This window comes from Pygocentrus nattereri, chromosome 15, assembly GCF_015220715.1.
Source record: "Pygocentrus nattereri isolate fPygNat1 chromosome 15, fPygNat1.pri, whole genome shotgun sequence".
Lineage (NCBI taxonomy): Eukaryota > Metazoa > Chordata > Actinopteri > Characiformes > Serrasalmidae > Pygocentrus > Pygocentrus nattereri.
In genome coordinates, this window is record NC_051225.1 from 30098951 (window position 1) to 30119675 (window position 20725).

At 40.0% G+C, this 20725-nt stretch overlaps 1 protein-coding gene across 1 annotated transcript in view; it reads left to right on the forward strand.

Moving 5' to 3' along the window:
* cpamd8 (C3 and PZP like alpha-2-macroglobulin domain containing 8) overlaps nucleotides 1-20725 on the forward strand; it is a 49825-nt gene that overhangs the window by 15552 nt on the left and 13548 nt on the right. The window contains 18 exon segments of the mRNA XM_017717546.2: nucleotides 239-301; nucleotides 440-671; nucleotides 1332-1485; nucleotides 3650-3789; nucleotides 4482-4518; nucleotides 4521-4532; nucleotides 4766-5064; nucleotides 6086-6311; nucleotides 6910-7086; nucleotides 7264-7345; nucleotides 10568-10724; nucleotides 10936-11010; nucleotides 14248-14413; nucleotides 14817-14903; nucleotides 15423-15559; nucleotides 17340-17495; nucleotides 18577-18639; nucleotides 19444-19694. Coding sequence (XP_017573035.2) covers nucleotides 239-301; nucleotides 440-671; nucleotides 1332-1485; nucleotides 3650-3789; nucleotides 4482-4518; nucleotides 4521-4532; nucleotides 4766-5064; nucleotides 6086-6311; nucleotides 6910-7086; nucleotides 7264-7345; nucleotides 10568-10724; nucleotides 10936-11010; nucleotides 14248-14413; nucleotides 14817-14903; nucleotides 15423-15559; nucleotides 17340-17495; nucleotides 18577-18639; nucleotides 19444-19694 — 2514 coding nt within the window.

Below are 20725 nucleotides of genomic sequence, written 5' to 3' on the forward strand. Positions count from 1 at the left end.
TCCAGGTTTAAAAAGTTATGTCTGAATAGGAAATGACTGTAGGCCTCCAGGACCAGTCTGAAGACTGCTCTAGAAAATGAGCCATCAGCTAGCAATTAAAGACCACAGTGGTGTATGAAATGGGATGAACTTAGGAGATCTCAGTATTTCTTATTTATAACCATGCCTTACAAATTTAAATGATCTGTCTGACTTGCATATTTAATTATCTCATGAATGTTCAATTTTTTTTCTATAGAGCAGTCAAACACAAACGCACTTTCTTTCCTGAGACGTGGATATGGCACTGCCTCAATGTTAGGTACTCAAATTGCCCATTGCTCTTATCACAGAGCATTAGGCTACAAGTCATGCATGAATTTACAGAATTGTATAAGAATAACGATGTATGTATCCATTATCATTTACATAGTTATTGTTTAACCTATATCTTTGACAGCAATGCAACTGGAGAAGCTGAGTTGCAATTGGATGTCCCAGATTCCATCACCACCTGGGTGACAGAAGTGACTGGTCTCTCAGAGACGAAGGGGCTGGGCCTAGCACATCCAATAGAGCTCCGCACGTTCAAGCCCTTTTTCATTGACTTCACCTTGCCATACAGCGTGATCCGCGGAGAACAGACCAAAGTCCCTCTCACTGTCTACAACTACCTCCCCACCTGCACAGAGGTAAAAGACATAGTCTAAGATCCAGATCAGTTGATATTGAAAGTAAGCAACCAAAGCTTGTAATAAAAATGCCAGACACTGGAAAAGCCAGTGTGACTTATTGTCCTATTGATCAGAGAGAAATCCACTTATCACTATAGTTCAGCAAAAAAATATTAGTTTACACAGTTTTCCATTTATCCTAAATCTACATAAGTGCTACATAGACCAATTAAATTGTTAATTGTTTTTCAAAAGCTATCATTTTAAGGTTGAAATGTACATAGTTTCGGTATTCTGTTATGCAAGCTAATATCAGCTCCATTTTGAGTAGACGTCCATATTCTTATTTTGGGGTCTGTTATTGATGTACTATGGCATGTGGAAGCGGAGCAGAAATGGAACTGGTGCGCATTTATTTCATTTGCAGAGGAAGAATTCTTAAGGGACTATGGGAAACCATGAGTCAGGCAGCATGGAAAATGAGCAATGCGCCTCCAATTCCCCAAAATCCTTTATGAGCCTTCAGGAAGTCACGCTACATGAGCGCTAGAAAGTGAGAGCAAGTGACCGGAGATATGATGCAATTTTGTGTGCTGAGAGTTCCATTCACAGTGTATACTGAATTATGGAGGAACACCCTGACTTACACTGTTTCACTGTTGCCATTCTGCCATGCAGGTTCATGTGAAGGTGTCTGTGCCTAAAGGGATTAAGTTTGTGGGTCACCCAGGGAAGCACCATTTGACTCGCAAGAAATGTGTGGCCCCTGGAGAGGCAGCACCTACCTTTATAGTACTGACTTTTATGGAGCTGGTTACAGCAAACATCACAGGTCAGAACCTTTGCTTTCCAATGCAGTGTGGCTGCACCTGATGTATGGTGTCCACTTTAATAGTACTTAGTACATTGAAAAGCCAATTCTTCAAATTTTGCATTTGTATTACACTGTAAAAAATTAGAGGTCAGTTCAACTTAAAATGATTTAGTAACTGATTACATGACTTTTCTTCAGTTGAGTCAACTTGAGGACACAAAAGTTCACACAACTCAAAGGTCTTAGTTGAGTCAAAAATTCTCCAAGCTACTGTTTCTAGATCTGCATCTCAGTTAGATAAACTAAACTGAATGTGTTTTTTTTACTCAGTTTCCCCACTAGCTGGCGCTTCTTCTATCACAGTCCCATCTGGCATATTCTCCTCTTGGGTTTCCGGATAATGGACCACTGTGGTATTGCTGGAATTCAAACTCAGAACCACCTGATGTTGATGAATTATTACACAGCTGCACCACATGAGATGATGCCATGCTTCAAAGTCAAAACAACAAGTATTTCCTCCAGTGTATTAAACATTTGTAGACACAAAATCTGAGTTGCTTCATGTGTTCCTGAGTGGTGCAGTAGACTGAGCCATCTACCCAACAGGAGGTTGTGAGTTTGAGCCCCAGCGATTCCATTGCCATCCATGCGTGTGTACTCAATGTCTCGCAGGATGGTGTGATGGAGAGAGTCTTGGCTGGTGTGGAAGTTGAGTATAAAAAAACAAGTTAATTTTATTTACATAACTGAGATGCAGTACTAAAAGCATTAAGAGAACTTTTGACTCAACTAAGAAATTTGAGTTGTGAACTCAAGAAAAGCTATGTAATCAGTTACTATATTATTTTGAGTTGAGCTGACCTCATATATATATATATCATGTGTTTTTTTTTCTCTCATGCTCTCATGCTTCCTCTCATCCTCTCATGCTCATTTTTTGACTTACCCTTTTAAAAACGTAATATGCCATTAAGGTTGAGAAGTTACTTGCTATGACGGTTCGTTATGACCTCTTCGTGTTTTGACCCTTTTGCCAATCTGCTGCACACCATTGGAATTGTGGCTGAAGAGGGCTTACTTCATTGGCTAGGGGTGACCCAGGTTTGACCCCACCAACATAATAAAAGTTATTGACTTGAAGACGGCATGTGTCTGAATGAAAGGCTGTATGAATCTGTGTCATAGGGTGCGAGTGTCCATGTGTAGATTAACTTTGTGAGTTTGAACTCAAGTGTCCTGCAGCTGAACATGTGATATCACAACAGTTTCACTCATAGTAAAGTGAACTAAGTGCTAAGACCAAAGCACAAATATTTTGAAATCCAGACCCACGTGATTTGCTTTTGATGTCCAGTAGTGGTCCAGATGCATGTAAGAAATCACAAATAAATGTTAGTATTACACAAGAAAAGAATCACAACAAAAAATGAGACATTTTTGAAATGGACAAATGTTTTGATTACAACATATGTGAATACTCAGTTATTAACACATTTCTAATCCTTACATTAGTTCTCAAATTGGAATAATTCTTCAGCAAGAGCTTTATTGCATACTTTCACACAACATTCATGCAATAGCTTTCATGTAATGGCCCCTGCTGGAATGACCCTCAGTGCATTTGAGGGCAGCAAACAATAGCAGAGAAAAGTACATCCTGGGGACAAAGCTGGTGGTCAGTGGGGGGGCTGGATAAGGGAGGCCGGCTTCTCCGTGGCTCCCAGTGGCATGTGGATGAGTTTGCGGGTCACTGCTGGTCAATGAGCCCCCCATGGCTCTGTCCTAGTCCTTGTGAGCCCTGGTCATTTCCCTCTCACTACACACACACAAAGAGAGTGCGCTGGCATATGGCCATCTTGCAGTAGACCCATGTGTGTGTACTTCACACACCTTTCACACACATCCAAAGCAATCATGGTTGATGAAGATAAGGAGGGTTTTTGTATAGCGTAAATGGCACCATTATGTGCCACAGTCATTGTATTTGCATAGCCCCTTTCATCCGTTTACAGTAAGTCAGGAGCTTATGTAACTGAAGGATGTCAAAATGGTCACCTATTCCAACCACCTCTGTTTTCACATTGATTTGATAATACGGCTTACTGCCAGTGTTCTGCCAGTAGACTCCATACAGTGGCTGATGTAATTTGCTTTTATTTATTTATTTTTTTTGTGACAGCTCGTGCTATTGCGTACAGTGAGCCAAGCTGCTGTTCTGATGGCCTGCAGCCCAATAAAGCAGGCAAAGCAACTGAGGAGCAGGAGGAGCGCAGGAGCCCTGCGGGAATGGACTATGTGCGCAGAAGTGTGCTGGTAGAGGTACAAGCTGCGCTTCTCCATATTTTCTTGTTACCTTATTACGATGGTCACCGACCTTGCTCCTGGAGATCTGCCTTCCTGTCAAGTCTAGTTCGAACTATAATGTGCCACACCTGCCCTAACTAATTCAGTCTTTAGAAGTACTTCCCTGAGTCTCAACGGCAAAAATATTAACTGTAGAATGCACACTGGCAGGCTGCCATATGTAGCAGGATGCAAGTAGCCATTAGAGGTTACTATACTTAAAGTAGTTGAGATTGGCATATAACAATATAGAAAGTTTAATAATAGACTTACTTTTGTGCAACATCATTTCAGTGCACAGGAGTGATAGTGTGCTTGTAGCTTGCATTTAGCATTTTTTTACATTTTGTCTTAACAACATCACAATACAGAGGATACACTGACATTTGGAATAAAATACAGACAGGACCAAAATATTGTGTTTTGAACATTTTTGTTTAAAATGGCTTAATATGGGCTATTTATGAAAACACCATAGGCAAATCCTCCTTAGACCTGGAGTTAATAATTACATGATGCTGACTATAGAATGAGGTATGACATTTGAGGTATATATTAACATTGAGGATTGAGGTAAGGAGTGGTAGCATGTTAGACATGGTCTAAATTCTGCAAGGAAACATATACATGTCATGAGAAATGGTTACTCACCTGTTATGTCTCTACAGCCTGAAGGTCTACCTAGAGAGTATACATACAGCGTCTTCTTTGTCCAAATGGTAAGCAAAACCTCTTTCAGTTCACTTACATAAACACCCACTACACAGCTTAAGAGTCAGTTCAAGAGTGTAAGTTTGGCCAACAGTATCAGGCTTCTTGATTAATCTAGAAAACATAATGTAGTCATCTAATCTAGTACAGCACTGACTGATATTTTGTGCTAGGTAGCCTAGATATTTATGCATGCTGCCACAATTATGTTTCTGTTCTTGTTGTTTAAACCTCATTGCAGAAAGAATCCATATCTCCACGCCAAATAAGTATGAATACCAGTATGTGAAGAAGCCATCAAAAGTCACACACATACAAGTATCAGTGAAGACCCACAATGATGCCCACATTGCCCTGGCACCAAGCGCCCATGACAGCACTGAGATGGTGGAGGTGGTGCTGGGTGGCAGGCAGAACTCTCGCTCTTGGATCTCATTGGGGAAGATGGGGGAACCTGTGGCCAGTGTCCCCACACCTGGTATCCTGTCCTGGGACGAGTTCCGTAGCTTTTGGATCAGCTGGAGAGGAGGTGGAGTTCAGGTAGGAAATTCTTTCCTGATACATGGAAAAAGCAATATATTAATGTTCTATTTGGCCAGAAGTTTCATTTTTGAACATTTGGTTGGATTGATAGATAGGTAGATGCATGGATGGATTAAGAGAGGAATGAATGAGCCAGAAATAGAATAAGAAACTGTTTTGGCTCAGGGCTAGTTCTGGGCGCTGGATTTAGGAGCACTGGCTGAAAGCCATAGGATTTCTGTGTGAGCGTTTCCTGGCGCCTGGGCAAAAGGGGCTTCTTTGAGTGTGTGCATGTGTGTATTGGAGTGTCCTGGCTCACTGGCTTGGCACACAGACTGGGCTTTTAATGGCATACTTGTGTTAGGTCATGCTTAGTTGGCTGATGTCACTGTGGGGACTCAGTGATCCATGGCCAGTGCCTTTCTCACACTGGTGACCAGGGTTCATGTCCAGTATTGGACCCACACTACTCACTGTTAAAAGCAATTTAACTGAATATGTAGTTCATAGCCTCCCCTGTACTCCTATAGCCAGAGCTGCATTTGCTAATTTAGTGACCTCTTTGCAGATTGGTTTGATGAGATTATGGTTATGCAACCATAAAATCATGTTAATATCATGGTAACTCTGTGTAAGGCTACAAATTGGGTTTAGGTAGGCTTAAGGTGAAGGGACTATGTTTTGCCAAGGCTTGGCTACCACTTGGCCCAAATATCAAAAGCTGCTAGTAACTTGCAATATTCATCAAACTGTTTTTAAAGGAGACCTCAATTGACTTCCAGTGTGTTATTATTAAATTAAACTAGTCATGTTTGCTTCATTTCCTCTGAATGAGGCCATACATGTTTGTAACACGGCAGGAACTAATTGCCTAATAATTTTGTCAGGATGTAGCTGATGTGAAAAATCTGGAAAGCATTGTCTTGAGAGGCTTTTAAGGGCTCAGTCAAATCAAGCAAGTACAAAGCAACTGTATAGTTTCTCTCTGGACCTGCTCACTTTCAGTGTTGTCATGGTAACATCAGACAATCTGTGATAGGTGGGTTATGGCCTGGAGCCATCCACTGAGTCGCTGATCCTGCAGTGGGCTGGGCCCCTCCAAGCGCAGGTACACCACATTGGTTTTTCCACGGGATGGGGCTCTGTGGGAGAGTTCAAGATATGGCGCAAAGAAGATGTAGACGAGAACCACAACGAAGCATTCACACTGGGAGTCCCACACAATGTTGTGCCAGGTTCAGAGAGAGCCACCGCCTCCATGATTGGTAAGCAGGTTTAGTTTAGTTTAGCTAAGTTAGCTAAAGTAAGTAAGTATTAAGTGCATCTGGCCCACATTAATTTCCAGTAGTGGTCCCATAAATAAATATTGTGTTCTTTTTATGCATCCTTTCTTTGTGCTTTAATATTTTACACTGCAATTTCAACTCGTAAAACTTGAAGTTCTTATATCTCTGTTGTCGAAACAAAACTTTGTATCTCCATTTTTGTCGATTTTCTGTTTTTGACATAATTTGAAAATGCATGGTGGCCTTTATATTGTGTGTAAATTTCATGAAGGATGGACTAAAATAAATGGGCAGAAATGGCTTGGAAAAAGTCTGCTTCCATTGACTTACATTTAAAGTAATGTATGTTTTTTCCTTCTCCTGTAAAATTACCATTTTGGAGATACAAGTTTTTGTTCTGACAGCAGCGATATGTTGGCCCACACTTCAATTGCTCACTCCCATAATTACATAACTTATAAATTAGCTTCATAGTAGTTACCAAATAGTGCATAATATGATTATTAACGGAACAGTAACCCTAGGATTTAAAGTGCTAAACTCTGAGATATAAAAGCATTTTTTCATTGTGTCCCAGGGGATGTCATGGGTCCTACTCTGAATAATCTGGACAAACTCCTTCGGTTGCCCTTTGGTTGCGGGGAGCAAAACATGATCCATTTTGCACCAAATGTCTTTGTGCTCAAGTACCTGCAGAAAACTCATCAACTCAGCCCAGAGGTGGAGGCAGAAGCCATAGACTACCTGCTACAAGGTACTGCTGTAAGGTAGATTTTCTCAAATTCCAGAATTGACCCTCAACCCCTGAATTCATACCTGTCCATACCTGACTCATTTCAGGCAGCTTACATGTAAATCACTGTAAATTTGCCATAGATAGTTTTTTTCTGCACGTACAGTTGTGAACAAATGCACTTTCAATGTATCATAGGATATCAAAGACAGCTGACATATAAGAGGCAGGATGGCTCTTATAGTGCTTTTGGAGAGAGAGACTCTTCTGGAAGCATGTGGTAAGTTTCAATCTTACAACATGAAGACTTCCTGAATATGCATCTTTCAACAGCTTTGCCTTCTTTGTGTCTGCAGTCCCTGCAGAACTGCCTATGGGCATATTTCAGTAAGATAAGTTTTTTATGGAGTCAGTAATTTACTTTTTATAGAGGCATGAATTGTTAAAACCAAGATTAACTAGACTCATGAGTCTTAATAAGCAACCCAACTCCAGTTATTTGACTCCAGTCATTTTCACGTTAATTTATGTAGTTTGGGGAATTCCTTCCAATAGTTCAGAATAGATGCCTTTAGCCCCCCTGTTGCTCGCTATAGTGCTCTTTACTTATGCTGTCAGACATGTGGGAGCCTGTACAGGAAAGAGAATTAGCTTTGGCTGTTCATGAGGCTAAAAGTAGGGCACATCTTGTTCGAAGCAATTAGTCTCTTGATCCGCTGTAAACCTGGCAGACACCCTATTCAATTTCCATCAGTGCGCATGACACATGTTTCACTGGGAAACATGCATTAAGAAGCCTTTTGACTTCATGAATCACTTAATTTAGTGGCATTACCATGTAGTACCTCAAAGCCACTGGCACTGAGCCCCTTTGCAGGTGTTGAACCCTTACACATATCTGCAACCAACAGTTTATTAATCCATCAGAAAAAAATGTTTAGAAGTCTGAACAGCCATGCTTTTGTTTCTGCTCCAGAGTTAATCATTAGCACACATCATTTAAGGCCAGGTTAACAGCAGCCTTAGTACTGGGTTAATATGTCCCAGCTTTGGCCCAATCAATGTGAGAGGAAATTGCTGCTCCTAATTAAAAGATTGAGCATAATAACGCAGTGAGTATTTAATGTCTCCATCAGTGTTTTGGTGCCCTGGTCATGTGAAGTTCTTCAGTACTAGTCTGGTCTGGCACTTATTGAGCTGGAATTAAGCATGAGCAATTAATCTGACAGCATTCCTTGTTACTGCCTGGAGGGCGTGCTTTATGAGAGTGTAGCAGAGTATTAGCATGTCTTTGAAAGAAAGAAAGTTGTTTGTGTCCTGTGTGGGTTCTAGCAACCTATCCTCTGGCATCATTCACATACCTGACACTTCTGGATCCAATGAAAGCCACATGTGGCTGTAACCGGTGTAACCCTCCCATTCCCCTTACTCCTCACATGCATCCCAGTGGTAACCCTCAGTCTTGTAAACTACTTGCTATGCAGATTTGAAGTAAAGACTCAAGACTACATCCCGATCTTTTTGTCACAACCTTGAACTATGATGATATGTATATAACTGTGAAGAGAAAACTACAGTTTCATTTTGATTGTGCCACTTCACTTTTGACAGTATACACTGTGGCTAAACAACATATTCTTAACTGCTATCTTATTATTTTAGTCTTTGCAATATTGTTTTCACAGAGGACTGTGATATGCAAGTCCTGGCCAACTTTACACACTCCAGATGAGTCTCGATGAGTGTTTGGATGAATCAGGATGTTCACCTGATTAAACAAAATAATTTTGCACAAAAATAATGCAGGCCAGACTTTAACTATGCCATGTCAAGGATTCACTAATGTGTTTTTGTAATATATTGTAAGTTATACTGCAATCACCGGCCACTTTATTAGGTTATTTATTTATTTCTGTTCAGTTGCTTGTTAACACCTAAAGCTAATCAGCCGATCACATGGCCGCAACTCAATGCATTTAGGCATGTAGAGGTGGTCAAGACAACTTGCTGAAGTGCAGACCGAGCATCAGAATGGGGAAGAAAGGTGATTTAAGTGACTTTGAACGTGGCATGGTTGTTGGTGCCAGATGGGCTGGTCTGAGTATTTCATAAACTGCTGATCTACCGGGATTTTCACGCACAACCATCTCTAGGGTTTACAGAGAATGGCCTGAAAAAGGGAAAATATCCAGTGAGCGGTAGTTGTGTGGGCGAAAATGCTTTGTTGATGTGCGAGGTCAGAGAAGAATGGGCAGACTGGTTTGAGATGACAGAAAGGCAACAACTCAAATAACCAACCAAAATCTCTGAGGAATGTTTCCAATACCTTGTTGAAAGTATGCCACGCAGAATTAAGGCAGTTCTGAAGGCAAAAGGGGGACCAACCTTTTACTAGTACCTAATAAAGTGGCTGGTGAGTGTATAATCGCAATATGTAGCGGTACAATTGAAATATGGAATTTCATTCATATTGCTCCACCCTAGTATATGCCTTTCTATCTAGAGCAATTGCTTTAACAGTTTTCTGCCAAAGCCAAACTCTAGTTAGCTAATCACTGATTGTAAGACCTGAGCAAGCCTGAACTAAGGAAGCTGAGTCTGTCTCCTTCATTTCCTTGCCCACTAAATCATGTTTACACTTCCTAGAGCCTCTCTCATGGGACAAGCCATTATAGCCTCTGACACAGTATTACTTAACATTATAAAAATTCCTTCAGGCCGGAGGCTCCAGCCCTGTTCCTCCTCTTGGGAGAAATAACATCCAGGGCCTGGATATCATACCCTTTTTAATGAGTGGGTGTTTGGCTTGTTCCTGTAGTAACAACACAAATGTACACAAAAAAAAGTGACTGTTTATTTACCGATCTCTCCTTTCATTGACAAAGCAGCTTGCTTCATCCCTTGGCGGCTCCCAGAGGAATGTTGTCATGACATGCCATGTTACCATTAAACTAAGTCAGCACAGGGCTTGCGTGCTGGAATGGGGAGAGGTTGCAATGACTTATGGAGGTGGGAGCACTTGCTGTGTTAAGCTTCTCACCATTGCCTTAAGCTGTTTCAGATTGTGCCTCTGAGCTCATCCTCACTTACGTCATGAAGTGAAGCCAGGACGCCTTTTGGAGAGAAGGGTACTCTAGGATAGCTGTCAGTTGAAAGTATGGAATGCTGCTCTGATATGTCGGCATGCAGAAACATACTTGATGTGGTATCATGACTGTTCTGGATTTTCCAGATGGAACAGCTGCTTGGTCCTGTAACACTGATCTTCACATGTATCTCCAGGATAGAAAATGACACATCCCATCAGATGCATGAGTGTCTATATTCCAGACACTTGTTATTTTTCATTCTCCATGTTTAAATAAAATTCAAGTGAGACTGAAGATATAATTTTATCTAAATGTATGCAGTGTGGTAATACTAATACAAAGACCTATAGCAAAACAGGTTAAAGTTAACTCTCTATATGCGTGATGGGTTTTGACATCCTTCTCTTCTGCAGGTTGACGGCATTTGTGCTGAAGTCTTTTGCTCAGTCTCGTGGTTTTATCTTCATTGACCCAGAGGAATTGCAGGCAGCCAAAGCCTGGCTGATTAGCCACCAAAGAGAAGAAGGCTCCTTCCCTGCTATGGGCAGGATACTCAACAAAGACCTGCAGGTACCCAAGCAAAGTTTTTGACAGTTGTCCTGGAGCAAATACTTATGGATGTTAGTGGACTAAAGCTGTGACAAAGCTGCGACAAATGTGGCAGGATATGAAAATTTATTGTTTGCACTTTCAAATGACACAAACTGTCATTCAGCTGAGCTGTTCTTCACTGTTCTTCTCATCACTCTTCTGGATGTTATCCTTTTTGTTTCTCTGAAAGGGTGGGATCCATGGAAAGATCTCATTGACAGCATATGTAGTGACCGCTCTCTTGGAGACTGGGATTACAACTGAGGTGAGACCTTAGATTCTTTTAGGAATTTTTCCTATGTATTCTGTCTATACCTGAATTTTCCCCCATGCAGGTCCTCAGTTCCCGCTAGCACTCTTCCCACTTAAAATAACTCCAGACTCTTGGCACCGTCTCACCAACCTACTCAGACAAAATTTGCCGACCTGTGTTGAGTGCATTCCTGTTAGCTGAGAAGATGGATATTCTGGCTGGATATCAACAGTATTTTTTCCAGCTATGTGACAGAAATCTAATATGGAACCCTGCTGTCTAAATCGAAAGATTTATGATAAAAGCATGTAGATACACTAGAATTCTTAGAAATTTTCACTCTTCCCACATTCTTTTAAGCTTACTTGGAATTACGTAGAGTTCTGCATGTATATAAAATTGTGTTACAGATTTGGTAAACTGTAAAACTACTAATACAGTGGAGGAAATAATTATTTGATTCCTTGCTGATTTTGTGAGTTTGCCCACTGACAAAGAAAAGAACAGTCTATAACTTTTAATGGTAGGTTTATTTTAACAGTGAGAGATAGAATATCGAAAAGAAAATCCAGAAAATCACATTATAGAAAATATATAAATTGATTTGCATTTCATTGAGTGAAATAAGTATTTGATCCCCTAGCAAAACAAGACTTAGTACTTGCTGGCAAAACCTTGTTGGCAAGCACAGGGGTCAGACGTTTCTTGTAGTTGATGGCCAGGTTTGCGCACGTATCAGGAGGAATTTTGGTCCGCTCCTCTTTGTAGATCATCTCTAAATCCTTAAAGTTTCGAGGCTGTCACTTGGCAACTCGAAGCTTCAGCTCCCTCCACAGGTTTTCTATGGGATTAAGGTCCAGAGACTGGCTAGGCCACTCCTTGACCGTAATGTTCTTCTTCTTGAGCCACTCCTTTGTTGCCTTGGCTGTATGTTTTGGGTTATTGTCATGCTGGAAGACCCATCCAAGACTCATTTTCAATGTCCTGGCAGAGGGAAGGAGGTTTTCACTCAGGATTTTATGGTACATGGCCCCGTCCATCCTCCCATCGATGCGGTGAAGTTGTCCTGTGCCCTTAGCAGAGAAACTCCCTCAAACCATGATGTTTCCACCTCCATACTTGACAGTGGGGATGCTGTTCTTGGGCTCCTAATCAGCATTTCTCTTCCTCCAAACACAGCGAGTTGAGTTGATGCCAAAGAGCTTGATTTTGCTCTCATCTGACCACAGCACCTTCTCCCAAGCACTCTCTGAATCATTCAGGTGTTCACTGGCAAACTTCAGATGGGCCTGCACGTGTGCCTTCTTGAGCAGGGGGACCTTGTAGGCATTGCAGGATTTTAATCCATTACGGCGTAATGTGTTACCAATGGTTTTCTTGGTGACTGTAGTCCCAGCTGCCTTGAGATCATTAACAAGCTCCTCCCATGTAGTTGTAGGCTGATTTCTCACCTTCCTCATGATTATTAATACCCCACGAGGTGAGATCTTGCGTGGAGCCCCAGACCAAGATCAATTGATGGTCCTTTTGTGTTTCTTCCATTTTCGAACAATTGCACCAACAGTTGTCTCCTTCTCACCCAGCTTCTTGCTTATGGTCTTGTAGCCCATTCCAGCCTTGTGCAGGTCTACAGTCTTGTCCCTGTCATCCTTAGACAACTCTTTGGTCTGGCCCATGGTGGAGAGGTTGGAGTTTGATTGATTGATTCTGTGGACAGGTGTCTTTTATACAGATGACAAGTTGAGACAGGTGTCTTTAATGCGGGTGACGAGTTGAAATTAGGAGTATCTAACTGGTCTGTGGGAGCCAGAACTCTTAATGGTTGGTAGGGGATCCAATACTTATTTCAGTCAATGTAATGCAAATCAATTTATATATTTTCTTTAATGTGATTTTCTGGATTTTTTTTCGATATTCTATCTATCACTGTTACTTAAACCAACCATTAAAAGTTATAGACTGTTCATTTCTTTGTCAGTGGGCAAACTCACAAAATCAGCGAGGGATCAAATAATTATTTCCTTCAGTGTATAATTTTTTTTATGATTACTTGAAGTGGTGAGCCAAATACTAATCATATATAGTCCATGCTCATTTATATAGATATTGCCTTTTCATCCACAAAACTCATAGTGCCTTGTTTCTGTGAGAGATTGGGGCTTGGCCATGTTCCTGATCCTTCTTATCAACCTAAGTTGATCTTGAGAGTTTTGCTCTTCGAAGCGCAAAAGGAATCACCTGCTTAGCTTACTTCAAAGGCCCAAATCCTTCCACTTTCAAATTGACTTAATGATAATAAAACTGCTTAGATCAACATGAGTGACTGATCAGGGACTGCATCCATGAGAAAGAGGACATCTGGAGCAGATGAATATCAGTGCTCCAGTATCAAACAGATGAAGCTTTGTCAGCAAGTATCTACATTTTAGAGATGTACTTGGTAAGTCCTGAGGTCCTAATATTAGACTATTCAAAAATTCAGGCTTTTTTATGTAAATAAATAATACTAACACCAGTACAAGAAATGTCAGCACACTTGAGCAATACATAAGTCTAAAGTTGAGCATATACTACACAATTTAGCAGTCTTTACAGAATTTATTGTATTGTCTTTTCTTTATATGATTATGCAAAAACACAGGTATCGGGTTTTGGCTATGAAAAAGTACTCAGAATCCCAAATATGTGACAACAGCACTAGTCTGAAACTGCACCAGACTAGTCTGTGATTTTTACAAACCGTATTTTATGAACCATTTACACAAATATTTAGATGAATATGGGGTTGGGTAACGTGGATGTCATCAGTATTTTACTATGATTTGGCAAGTTGACATGAAATTGTATTGTAAGTCAACAGCTTTTTTATCACTGTGCATACTCATTGTTTGTTTTCTTTCCTGGCTCTTTTATTGACTTTATAATATCTTTTATAATATCTTTTATATCACTTTATTCAAAACCACGCAACTATGTATACTACACGATAGAATGTTTTGACATACTATTTAATATAGTTGTAAGTGGTTTTGGATTGACTTTGCCCACCAGATCATCCATTTAAATTTATGGGTATGCTGAGGTTAAAATTACACTACAAATTAGATTATGCACAGCGTAGGTTCCTAGACTCTGAGAAAACATTTCTGGAGTTTGTCTACATCTTAGTGAGTCATTGGACATGTTGGTACAGACGGTTTCTTAACATAATATATTATTTCCTTAAATCAGAAGTATCTTTTTTGGCAGGAGGAGAAGCTAGCTGTGGATAAAGCTAAGGCCTTCCTGGAGAGTAACACATACTCAGCTGATGACCCATACACAACAGCCCTCTCTGCATATGCTCTTGCTCTGTTGCGAAGCCCTTATGCCCCCCTGGCTCTGCGACGCCTCAACCACATGGCCATCACCCAAGGTATTTCAAGGTGTCTGTGCACTAGTGGAAGTGACCTTAATGTGCACTTCCACACAGAAACCTTAGAAGGTACAGTTCAGTGGTTGTCAATGGTTGTTTCATCAGACATTTTTTGAGAGCTCTTTTAAAGTACTTTTTGGTGTTTAAAGGTCTTTATTATTCATTATGTGCTATGAGTATCCTGACCAACCTTTCACGCTCAAGATAAGTTTCTGTGGGTGTCTGGATGATTCAAGATATTGACCTTATCCCACAAACATAAATCATTTTGATCCAAAATAAAGCAAACTGGTCAAGTAAATCACAAATTGTATGGTAGATGGGTTAACTAGGAATAAAACAGAGAAATACAGCTATTTTAAGTCTCATTATTTGTTCACTGTTAACCCCTGTATGTGCACAGATGGCTTTACTCACTGGAGTCTCACTGGCAGCACTGTGGCTGATGAGGACACCTTCATGGGTTTTAATGATGGCCTTTCTCAGTCAGGTATTGATCCAGCTGTCACTCCTCATTCTCACTTGTTCAACAAAGAATACAACAAATTGTTGTAACAGTTTTAATTAAGCTCAACAGCAACTACTGCTCATTCTGCTAATATTTTTTTCCTTTAAAAGCTAGTGAGCTTAAATATTAGCAAGGGTTAGCATTAATTGAATCAATTTACATAAGATGGCTAACATGCTCAAATGCTCTGTTATTCCACAAGAAGAAGTATCTAGCCAACAGCAATTACTTATTCTTCTGTTAATTTTACACTACATGTGGCTACTGTTGTTAATGTTATCATGTGACATATTTCACTTTATATTATGCTGCATTATTTCTGATATTTTAGGCTAGATTTGTTACAGAATTTGATGAGATTTGTTCTGTTTCACCTTCTATGTCTGATCTTACTCGTGTTGGCTCAATACCACTACTGGGTATTGGATCAGTGCAATCTGTCATAGTAAGTGCTGCTTTCATTGTGCAAACCCAGAACATACTATTTTCTTTTTCCATTAGTGGTGTCAGCAGAAGTGGAGATGACAGCCTATGGTCTGCTCACTTACACCTTGATGGGTGATGTAGCATCTGCTCTTCCTGTAGTTAAATGGTTATCTCAACAAAGGAATGCACTTGGTGGCTTTTCCTCAACTCAGGTAGCAAACAGTGCAAGTAAAATGTTATTGAATTTACAACCCCAATTCCAATGAAGTTGGGACATTGTGTAATCAAATCAAATTAAATCAAATTTATTTGTATAGCGCTTTTTACAACGGATGTTGTCACAAAGCAGCTTTACAGAATTTCAGACAAGAAAAAGTAAAACATAAATAAAAACAGAATATGATGATTTGCAAATCCTTTTCAACCTGTATTCAATTGAATACACTACAAAGACAAAATATCTAATGTTCAAGCAGATAGAATTTGTTGTTTTTTGCAAATATTCACTCATTTTGAATTTGATGCCTGCAACACATTCCAAAGAAGTTGGGACAGGGGCACCAAAAGACTGGGAAAGTTGAGGTATGCTCAAAAAACTCAACAGGTTAATTGGAAACAGGTGAGTGTCATGATTGGGTATAAAGGGAGCATCCCTGAAAGGCTCAGTTGTTCACAAGCAAGGATGGTGCGAGGTTCATCACTTTGTGAACAACTGCGTGAGCAAATAGTCCAACAGTTTAAGAACAACGTTTCTCAACAGGCAATTGCAAGGAACTTAGGGATTTCGTCATCTACAATCCATAATATCATCAAAAGATTCAGAGAATCTGGAGAAATCTCTGCAAGTAAGGCAGAAAACCAACATTGAATGCCCGTGACCTTCAATCCCTCAGGTGGCACTGCATTAAAAACCGACATCATTCTGTAACGGATATTCCCACATGGGGTCAGGAACACTTCAGAAAACCAGTATCAGTGAACGCAGTTCGTCGCTCCATCTACAAGTGTAAGTTAAAACTCTGCCATGCAAAGTGAAAGCCATATATCAACAACACCCAGAAACGCCGCCGGCTTCTCTGGGCCCCAGCTCATCTGAGATGGACTGCTGCAAAGTGGAAAAGTGTCCTTTGGTCTGACGAGTCCACATTTCAAACTGTTTTTGGAAATCATGAACGTTGTGTCCTCCGGGCCAAAGAGGAAAAGGACTGTCTGGATTGTTATCAGCACAAAGTTCAAAAGCCAGCATCTCTGATGGTATGGGGGTGTGTTAGTGCCCATGGCAAGGGTAACTTACACATCTGTGAAGGCACCATAAATGCTGAAAAAGGTACATACAGGTTTTGGAGCAACATATGCTGCCATCCAATCAACATCTTTTTCAGGGACATCCCTGCTTATTTCAGCAAGACAATGCCAAGCCACATTCTGCACGTGTTACAACAGTGTGGCTTCATAGTAAAAGAGTACTAGACTGGCCTGCCTGCAGTCCAGATCTGTCTCCCATCGAAAATGTGTGGTGCATTATGAAGCGCAAAATAAGTCAACAGAGACCCCGGACTGTTGAGCAACTGAAGTTGTACATCAAGCAAGAATGGGAAAGAATTCCACCTACAAAGCTTCAACAATTAGTGTCCTCAGTTCCCAAATGCTTATTGAGTGTTGTTAAAAGGAAAGGTGATGTAACACAGTGGTAAACATGCCCCTGTCCCAACTTCTTTGGAACGTGTTGCAGATATCAAATTCAAAAAGAGTGAATATTTGCAAGAAACAATAAAGTTTATCCGTTTGAACATTAAATATCTTGTCTTTGTAGTGCATTCAATTGAATGTAGGTTGAAAAGGATTTGCAAATCATGTTCTGTTTTTATTTATGTTTTACACAACGTCCCAACTTCATTGGAATTGGGGTTGTACAGAGAATGTTTAAGATACATCATCCTAACTGAACTGTGACTCAAACTTTAAGGAATCTCTAACATTCTAATGTTATAGGACACGTGTGTAGCCCTGCAAGCACTATCAGAATATGCCATCTTGTCCTATGTTGGAGGGGTGAACCTAACCATCTCTCTGGCTTCAACCAATCTGGACTTTCAAGAGACCTTTGAGCTTCAAAGGGATAATAAGAAGATTTTGCAGAAAGCTGTGGTAAATAATTCTCATTCTCAACAAGGCCACCCTGCTGTACTACCTGACTAGAGGTTTGTTTCAGTAGTCAATACCAATACCAGTGAAATTATGCTATTCTCAAAAACATAAGCACAACAAAAACAGAAACAACATTCAACACTCACTTCTTTCCTAAACAATTAATAATGAATGTTAACAATGATAAATGACATAAAGCTTCAAGTGCTTAGCAAAAGTGAAGAGCAAACAGCAGCCTTAATTATTTGCATTATTCAAGTTAGCAATATTGTTTCAGTAATGATACTCTGAAAAGAATATATCTGGAATCCACACCTACCCTTCCCTCTGGATGAAGCAATAAGGGGATTTGAGACTCAGCCATATCAAATATTGTGTCAGTAATTTCAAGCCAAAATAATCACAGTATGTGTATTTTCTGAATTAATACACATTTTATAATGGTAGTTTTTAATTAGTCATCAGATTACAGTTGCTATATTTGAGGAGTTTCCACTTTTACTTTTAGCTTGAAATTAATGTCATGGACATGTCCTTATCATGTCTTGAAAGCAAAGTATGTTAATATATGAACTTTGCAGTTTTTCTTCTTAATTACAATTTAATCACTGCAACAGCACATTGAGGCACCATTGTCGTGTTTTTTTCCTTTCATATCAGTGGGTGTTCCCAAGTTTTCTTCTGTGTGCAGTCAGACAGAAATGTGGAACCAATTTCGACTTGGTACTAGAAATCTAGTACTGTTTGCTTTATTATAATTCTTTTGCCGTTTATTTTGCACTGATAACATCTTTACAGTGGATACATAATGTAGATCTTTGATATAAAAGGTCCTGTATGATAAATGATTAACTTTTGGATGCATGTGTAGAGACAAATGGGTTACTTCTTAGCTGAAGGCTTCTTTCAAGCTTTGCTGAGCATTTTTCTTGCCTGTCTGCCACTTAAGTGTTTGTACTTTAACCAGGCTAAAAGGATGCCAGGCTCTAGAGAGTTTATTTGTACCTGCCTCATTAATTTTGAGCTGTAATGGTTCTGCCCTTTCTCTCGCATTTATTCATCCTTTCTCTGCCTCCCTTAGATCCCCAGTATTCCCACAGGGCTGTTTGTGAGCGCCAAAGGAGAAGGCTGCTGTCTGATGCAGGTAGGTCTCTCTGTCCTCGTTCTTCATAGGATTTATTATGTCCTCTCTAAAACGAATTCCTCCGTAGGGACATCCAGGTCCATTTCCATGACTCATTCAGTGCTAAATGTCCACATTCCTCTATGGAAATTGCTGAGATCTGGTAAAACTTTGGCAATTGTGCTACAAGGGTATGTTCTTTCCTAATTACTTACCCCCTGGCTAGGATGCCATTTTTTCCCTTGTACCTTGTCCCCCAAAACAAAAGGCTTATTGAAACCAGGGCCTAACAAACAACAGCTTGGCATATTTCCCCAGTCCCCGGATGCTGTGTGTTGTGCTTAGGATAATTGTGATGAAAAATGTGAATCTTAAAAGCCCATTCCAAATCTGTTCCTCACTGGTAAAAAGTAAAGGTGTGTAGAAGGTTAGTGGATTACCTGTGTATTGGTAAGAAAAGTAATTGTCTGTGTAATAGATGCACATGAAATGTCTTTATTTACAAAAGAGATAAAAATATGGATAAAACTGATAAAGCATAAGGCATGTTCTTAGATTAGGTAGGATGTGTCTCTGTGTGATCTCTTCAGCCTGACAGTGCCTTAGGCTCAGAGGGAGGGTTTGTACTGTAGCCTTTAATCACACACAAGGGGACCACATGAAAGAAATGTTGGTGCTCTCTACACTGTGTGTGTGTTTCTGTGTAAGCATATGTGTAAATATTCAGCTGAAAGTGCACATTTTTCCATAATTTCTTAGCAAGCTTGATATATATTCAGTGCGTTAATAACAGTCTAATTGCCATTTTTGTTACCTCTTCTTCAGATCGATGTGACTTATAACATCCCTGATCCTGTAGCTAAGCCGGCCTTTCAGCTGATGGTGCAGCTGAAGGAGCCCAGGCAGGAGCGCCACACTCCGCTGTCCTCCTCATGGCACTCATCCTCTCGTTCCCGTTCCCGTGCCGATAACCGCTCAGAGCTAAGCCGTTCACGCAGGGCTCCTGCCGAAGACGAGGACCCTGCTGGCCACCAGGACCACATGGACTACCGCCTTACCCTTGAAGCTTGCACCAGGTACAGTGAAGCACCTTCGTCCTGTCTTATGAACATTATCATCTGATTTACCTTGGTTCCTTCTGATGTTTAATTTTTGTTTACATTATGTTGCTTTATTGCAGTTTTTGCTCAAATCCAGTCTGTTTTGCTCAATCCAAACTGTTCACATTCAGGAAATATTTAAATGACTTAAAGTACTGTGCAAATGTCAGAAGCCACCTTACATTTTTTAATTTCCAGTCAGAACAGAAAAGAAGTACAAGTTATTAATTTTTTAGCATTGGGAATACATATTAAATAAACTACACAGAAGCCACAGTATTTAGCGTGTCCACCCTTTGCTTTCGTTACAGCTTCCATTGCTTTCAGTGTTTCAAAGAAATTTGCAGTAAAAAATTAGAAATTGTCCAGATCTCAAGAGTAAGAGTTGGTTTTGTATCTAATGATCCAAATCTCCTTTGTGTGATTTGCATATTTTCTTCGATTTATCTATTTTCCTTTTCTCAGTTATAGCCTCTTGACCACAACACCTCCTTTCAGACCTTTAACACTGTTGAGAGTTGTCTTATCACAGAGGAAGGATGGACAGAAATGCCTCTGGATATTTTCAGATCTGAAGCAAGAGTGAAGCTCAGTTTTCTCAAACATGAAAGCTTTAAGTGCTGTTTATCTGTTGATAGTTATAGTTGTCTACCTAGTCTTGTAAGTTTTTTAGGTATCCAATATTCTCTGCCCTTTAATCATTTTTTTTAAGTTCAGTTTCAGTTTGACTTTCATCTGTCTTATGTAGGTATATTAAATATAGTATATTATATCTAATCTTATCAGAAATATCTCCTGAAAAATGAATAATTTGTATTTAATGGCCATTTTGACTGAAAACTGCCATTTTGACTGAAGACTGCACAGTAATGAATGTCATTAGTGTGAACACACCTCTGTCCTGAAAGTTATAGCTAATTTTATCAATTGCTATAGCTATTCATAAACTGATGCCCACACTGGATGACTCTGATTGTTGTTGACAGCTGTTGTTGTCATATCTTACA